This window comes from Cornus florida, unplaced genomic scaffold (genome assembly GCF_030987335.1).
Source record: "Cornus florida cultivar Cherokee Brave unplaced genomic scaffold, ASM3098733v1 CherokeeBrave_3.0.0_Hap2_Chr01, whole genome shotgun sequence".
Taxonomy (NCBI): domain Eukaryota; kingdom Viridiplantae; phylum Streptophyta; class Magnoliopsida; order Cornales; family Cornaceae; genus Cornus; species Cornus florida.
The window spans coordinates 73,549,714-73,556,379 of NW_026775571.1; the positions used below are offsets into that span (position 1 = coordinate 73,549,714).

The 6,666-nt window shown below is 35.8% G+C and overlaps 3 protein-coding genes across 3 annotated transcripts; all 3 read left to right on the forward strand.

The window, feature by feature from the left end:
• Nucleotides 1–1,346: 1,346 nt before the first annotated feature.
• Nucleotides 1,347–1,796, forward strand: LOC132274761 (receptor-like protein 43). The gene has a single exon (XM_059776101.1). The coding sequence runs from the start codon at nucleotides 1,347–1,349 to the stop codon at nucleotides 1,794–1,796; it is 450 nt and encodes a 149-aa protein (XP_059632084.1).
• A 92-nt stretch (nucleotides 1,797–1,888) lies between these two features.
• On the forward strand, nucleotides 1,889–5,684 carry LOC132274771 (probable LRR receptor-like serine/threonine-protein kinase At3g47570). The gene is made up of 4 exons (XM_059776112.1): nucleotides 1,889–2,012; nucleotides 2,225–2,368; nucleotides 3,508–5,534; nucleotides 5,664–5,684. Exons 1-4 carry the CDS (start codon nucleotides 1,889–1,891, stop codon nucleotides 5,682–5,684), a joined length of 2,316 nt encoding a protein of 771 aa, XP_059632095.1.
• On the forward strand, nucleotides 5,534–6,181 carry LOC132300741 (putative receptor-like protein kinase At3g47110). The gene is made up of 2 exons (XM_059797959.1): nucleotides 5,534–6,005; nucleotides 6,103–6,181. The coding sequence occupies exons 1-2, from the start codon at nucleotides 5,720–5,722 to the stop codon at nucleotides 6,141–6,143; spliced, it is 327 nt and encodes a 108-aa protein (XP_059653942.1). The 5' UTR covers nucleotides 5,534–5,719; the 3' UTR covers nucleotides 6,144–6,181.
• The last annotated feature ends 485 nt before the right edge of the window (nucleotides 6,182–6,666 follow it).

Below are 6,666 nucleotides of genomic sequence, written 5' to 3' on the forward strand. Positions count from 1 at the left end.
TTTTATTTTATTATTATTATTTTTTTATACCAGATTTGGGTTTCCATCCTATCGGTTCTAGTCAATTTCCTGATGAAAGGTAAAACTATAAAATTCACTTCTGTATGAGTATGTTGCCGCGAATTTTTTTCATGGTTCTGTGGGAGAAGTTCGTCACAACTAATTATAAATTTTTTTTTTTTTTTTTGAAAGGTTACTAATTATAACTTTGATAACTATAATGGTTACCAAATTATAACTTTATTTTTTTTATTTTTTTTAAAGGTAACTAATTAAAACATTTTTATTTTTTTTTGGAAAAGTTACAGTGAATTTAACTTGACTTTGGTAGTGATGAACCACCCACACCCACAACCACAACTGCCGCGGAGCTTGCTTAGCTACAATAACCGGGTCAATCCGGACAACTTATGCCAACTGGATTGGAGGTGTTATCACTTGGTATCAGGTGTTACCTAAATAGTACTGCATTGAGAAAATTTAAGGGAGGATAAATTCATTAAAGAGGAGTCCATTAGCTAGTGTGCTTGACAGAAGTCCAAAATTCTCTTGGTTAAGTCAATAAAAGCATCCTTATCTTAGATGTATTTTTTCTTTTATTTAATGTATTCTCTTGGATCATGACCTGGTCAGTATATACAAGATCATTTTTTTATGGAGACAAGGAAGAATGCTACATGAAGTGTTGGATTCATATACATTTTAGGATCAGAAGGATGGTTTTGGCCGGTCTTCCAATCTTTGTCTAGTGCCTAGTGGTGTTTCAGTATTTGTCAGCATGAATTGACTGAATATATATGAATTGGTAGTCTTTGTTTCGTGTCCTATATTTTCTCCTAAAACCGGCCTGCCATTACTCAAGGCTGCCAAGTCCTTGTTTACCAAAAAAAAAAATGTTTTCAAGGGCCGGCTGCTTGATCATTCTAGATACATCATATAGAATTTAACATAAACTTCACATTCATTTCTGTACTCATCACAACAATAAGAAGATATTTAGAAAATTTATATATACCGTTATACATATAGATTTTCATTGTTTATATATCTTGCAAACTGAGTTGGTATGTATTCCAAATTATTCACACACACTCATGGAGAAAATTACTTGGTTTTCTCTTTTGCATGCAGTGTTGTTAGTGCATTGTGTTGTGGCTTGTTTAGCTAGGAGTGTACCCAACATTACCAGTGACTAATCTTCTCTTCTTGAATTGAAAGCCCATATCACTTTTGACCCTCATGGTGTCTTGGCTAACAATTGGTCCACATCAACATTCGTTTGTAACTAGGTTGGAGTCACTTGTGGTGTTCGCCACCGACGAGTGATATCATTGGACCTTTCTGACATGGCTCTTGAAGGTACGGTTCCTCCAAACCTGGGTAACCTCTCATTTCTTGTTTCCCTCGACCTCGGTAACAACTCGTTCAGTGGTCATTTGCCTAATGAATTAGTTCATCTGCGTCGATTGAAATTCATGAATTTAAGTTTTAACAAATTTAGCAGACAGCTTCCGTCATGGTTGGGTGCCTTGACTGAACTGCAAGAGTTAATTCTTCGTAACAATAGTTTTATAGGTACTATCCCACCTTCCTTCTCTAACATGTCGAAGCTAGAAAGCTTGCGTTCATATTCCAATTTTATACGGGGAATGATTCCGCAAGAGATTGGAAATCTTCTGAACTTGAAGAATTTGGACGTGGAAAATAACCAGCTTATAGGCCCCCTGCCACTCACCATCTTCAACATGTCGTCACTGCAAATTCATTGCTTTCACAAGGAATGGCATATCTGGTAATCTTCCAACCGATATGTGCTATGGTCTTTCAAATCTCCAAGGGCTTTATCTATCTAGCAACGACCTGCAAGGCCAAATTCCATCCAATTTATATGAGTGCTCAAAACTTCAGATTTTTGTCACTGTCATTTAACAATTTCAATGGACCCATTCCTAGAGGGACTTGGAACTCAACTGTGCTTGAGGTTTTAAGTCTTAGCGGTAACAACTTCAAAGGTATTGTTATATACTAACTTTAATAAGGTATGTTTATATGATTAACAATTAAAAGCTTCATATGGATGGTAAATTGTTAAGTGTGAGGAAGTAGGTTTTAATATTTATAATGTTAAAGTTAGATTTGAGAACACTTGATTAATAGGGACTAAATTGGATCATGAGTCATTTATTTATGCCCCTTTTTATGCAAATGGTAAATTCTTTTGTAGGTGAAATTCCGCAAGAGATGAGTAACCTTCTTCATTTGGAGATATTAGCAATGTCTGATGCAGGTCTCACTGGTCTCATTCCATCTTCCATCTTTAATATCACTTCTTTGCAAGAGCTTTATCTTTCTGGAAATAGCTTTACAGGTATAATCCTTATATTCTGGCGAGTTTTGCAAGTTATGTTTTCCTTGCACTTTAAAACTTTCTTTTCTCATTTTTTACTTCATTTTTTTTTCCCCGGCTTACAAAAATGAATTTCATTATGAAAGATGGGTAAAAAGCATATTTCATAACATAAATTAAACGATTGGTCACCTCACTCAGTATAAAATCATTAAGTATGAATATATTAGAAACTTGTGACTCGATTGGTGATGCAGTATCTCCCCCCAAAGCATTTTTATTTATTTATTTTTCCCAGCACACAACGAAAACATTTTGTTGTCTACTAATGGGATTTTCGCCTTTGTACCTTGTCATTTTCTGGGTTTTGGAGTTTGGTTAAATTTAATGTCCTAATTTTGTTTCATAAAAATATGAGAAATAATATAGTGATTCCATGAAAATCCTTCACATGCTAATATTATCTTGAAATGTTCATTTTTCTTCCTCGTTTGTTTTCTATTTTTTTCTTAATAGTTCTTATGAGACCTCTCTCATCATTTTCACGAATTAACATTACATTTCAATGTTCTTTTACATTTCTTAGCAGGTTTGATACCATTAAATAGAACGGGGTTATGTTGAATTCATTGAATGAGGCTTTTTTGTAAATTTAATGTCTTGACTGTGTGGTTTATTTTTATTATTTATTATATCCTTTTGTTTTGGAGTTTGGTTAAATTTGTAAAATACCAATTAACTTGCTTAAAGAGGTAATAGGATACTTCCGTACTAGATGACACCATTTTTCTGATAATCGAATATGTTTTTATTGTCATTTTTATTTTTTCTAATTTCAAGATATGTTTTTCCCCAATAAGAATTTTCCTACAAACAAAAGATCCTTGTGAACAAGATAGTAGCTAAAAGTTTTGGTGAACAATAAATGTTGGATCTTAAGAAATCATGTCAAATTAGTTAATATATATTTTTATATGATTATAGAGAGACGATATAATGATTCCATGAAAAACTTTAACCTCTATATATATCATCCTGAAATTGCCATTTTCCTTCAACTTTTAGTTTCTATTTTCTGTTAGTAGTTCTAACAACCCCTCTCTCATCATTTCCGAAGACATTAACGTTAGATTTCAATGGCTTTTTACATGGCTAAGCAGGTTTGATACCGAAAGAGATTGGCAACCTTCATAAGTTGGAGATAATATTATTGAGTTCTAATAGCTTAAGAGGACGAGTCCCAGCAACGATGTTCAACATCTCAACACTACAAGAGATCGCACTTGTTGGCAATCACTTTTCAGGCAATGTACCATCAAGCATAGGCCAGACTCTACCCAATCTTGAAAGACTTTATCTTGGAGGAAATAACTTCACTGGAACTATCCTTGACTCTATCTCAAATGCTTCGAAACTCACTATTCTAGATGTTTCCGACAATAGGTTCACTGGTCCTATTCCCAGCTCCCTTGGTAATTTAGGACGACTCCTAATTTTGAACCTCGCGGTAAACAACTTCATTGCTGAATCATCATCTCTAGAATTGAGTTTCCTCACTTCTTTAACAAATTGCACATATTTAAGGATATTACATATTGGTGGAAATCCTCTGCATGGAATTCTTCCGATCTCCATCGGTGATCTCTCTGATTCCGTCGAACTGTTTAGTTTAGAGAGTTGTGGAATAAAGGGCAATATTCCGAGTGAGATTGGTAATTTAAGCAGCGTGTTGTTATTGATTCTAAGTGCCAACAACTTAACCGGTCGTATTCCAACGACCATCAAAGGGTTGAGCAAGCTACAACGACTGCAATTTCATGACAACAGAATAGATGGAACCATTCCTGAGGAGCTCTGCCATTTACTGAACATGGGTGAGCTACGTTTGAGTGAAAATAGATTGTTTGGAACGATACCGGCATGCTTGGTGAATATTACTTCCTTGAGATATCTATATTTGGACTCCAACAGATTTAATTCCGGCATACCTACAACCATTTGGAAACTCAAAGATCTTTTGCGGTTCAATCTGTCCTCTAATTCTTTGAGTGGGAATCTACCCCAAGAGATTGGAAGTTTAAAAGTAGCAATAGAAATTGATCTGTCAATGAATAAATTCACTGGTGATATTCCTACAACCATTGGCGGTTTGAAAGACTTGATTAGTCTTTCCCTTGCACATAATAGGCTGCAAGGATCAATTCCTGAGGCATTTGAAAACTTGGTAAGCTTGGAATCCTTGGATATATCCCAAAACAACCTATCCGGTCCGATTCCTAAATCGTTGGAGTCACTCTTGTATCTTAAACATTTCAATGCGTCTTTCAATAGACTAAGAGGAGAAATTCCGACTGGTGGACCTTTTGTGAATTTCACGAGTCAATCTTTTACGTCGAATGAAGCATTGTGTGGTGCTCCTCGGTTCCAAGTCCGGCCATGTGATAAAAATTCTCTTCACAAATCGAAGGTAAACAGAATGTTATATATTTTGTTGCCAATCGCATTAATACTTCTTGCCTTAGCAATTCTATTAATGTGCCTAAAAAGTCGATGGAGGAGAAATAAAAATCCAATTCAACTTGAATCAATAGCTGCAGTTACACGTGAAAGAATTGCATACCATGAACTTGTCCGAGCAACAGATGGGTTTAGCGAAAGCAATTTACTTGGAACGGGGAGTTATGGTTCAGTTTACAAAGGTACACTAACAGACGGGACACTTTTGGCTGCAAAGGTATTCAATTTGCAACAAGAAACTGCTTTCAAGAGTTTCGACACAGAATGCGAAATATTACGCAACATTCGTCACCGGAATCTCACCAAAGTCATTAGCAGTTGCTCTAACCTTGATTTCAGGGCTTTGATACTCGAGTACATGCCTAATGGGAGCCTTGAAAAGTGGTTGTATTCACACAATTACTTGTTGGATATCTTGCAGAGATTAGACATAATGATAGATGTGGCGTGTGCATTAGACTATCTCCACCATGGTTACTCTACACGTGTTGTTCACTGTGACCTCAAACCCAGCAATGTCCTACTAGATGAAGAGATGGTTGCATACGTGAGTGACTTTGGCATCGCAAAGTTCTTAGAACAAGGGGATAGCATTGCACTAACCAAGACTCTAGCCACAATTGGTTATATTGCACCAGGTGAAGCTTTTAGCTTTCAATTTTTGTTCAATGTTAGTTTTGGGATTTTTTTTATTTTTATTTTTTTAGTCATAACAAAATTTCAATTTATTAGTTTCTCAAAATTTCACTTTCATCAAAACACATCCAACTGGTTTGATTAATTATAATATTTGATGTAGAGTACGGATTGGAAGGATTAGTATCAACAAGGTGTGACGTTTACAGTTATGGTATTATGTTGATGGAAACATTTACAAGACGAAAACCCACTGATGATTTATTTGTTGGGGATCTAAGCCTCAAAGGTTGGGTAAATCAGTCACTACCTGACGCAATTATTCAGGTTGTCGATTCCAACTTGCTCAGGCCAGAGGAAGAACACTACACTGCAAAGGTGCAGTGCGTATCATCCGTCATGGAATTGGCTTTGTATTGCTCTGCCGAATCACCCCAGGAGAGGATCAACATGAAAGATGCTCTAGTAGCACTCAAGAAGATCAAACTTCAATTTATCAAAAATTGTAAGTTGAGTTGAAACATGAAAGTATCTATCTATTCTAATTCTAGTTTTTGCTATTCCAAGTTACAGAATAACTTAGAATCTTGAATTCCATGCAGGTGAGCAAGTTGAGACAGTAGTAACTAGACACACTCAATGAGGACTGAATTTGTGTGATGATGCTCCTATCTTACAAGGTGCAAGTAGTGACTAATTTTGAATTCTTTGACATTGCTATGTCCATAGAAGTGAAAATGTTTTATTCATCATTTTACGTTCTGATAGAGGGTACTTTTGCAGGAATTATGGAGATGCAGGCGTGGTAGCTCAGCTGCTTCATGATATCAAAACGATGATGCAGCGACAACAAAATAAGGGTTATGACTACAATTAAGGTGCATTGCTACTCGTTGCACATAACATATGGTTTAGATCAAAGTGTCCCGGTTCATAGGTAAATTACTCGACAAACACGACGGAGAATAGGTCGGGAATTTGGCAGTGTAATTGTTATTTTTGTTCAGAAATGAACGACAAATGTTGTAACGATGGGAAGCTGAAAGCTTTGATAACGTTTGTAATTTCTTATTAGAACTATTCATACCAAGTGTTAATTCAGCAAGGCTTCGTCACAAATTGAAAGAATGAGGATATGATGAGAGCATTCTCGAATGAGAGAAATT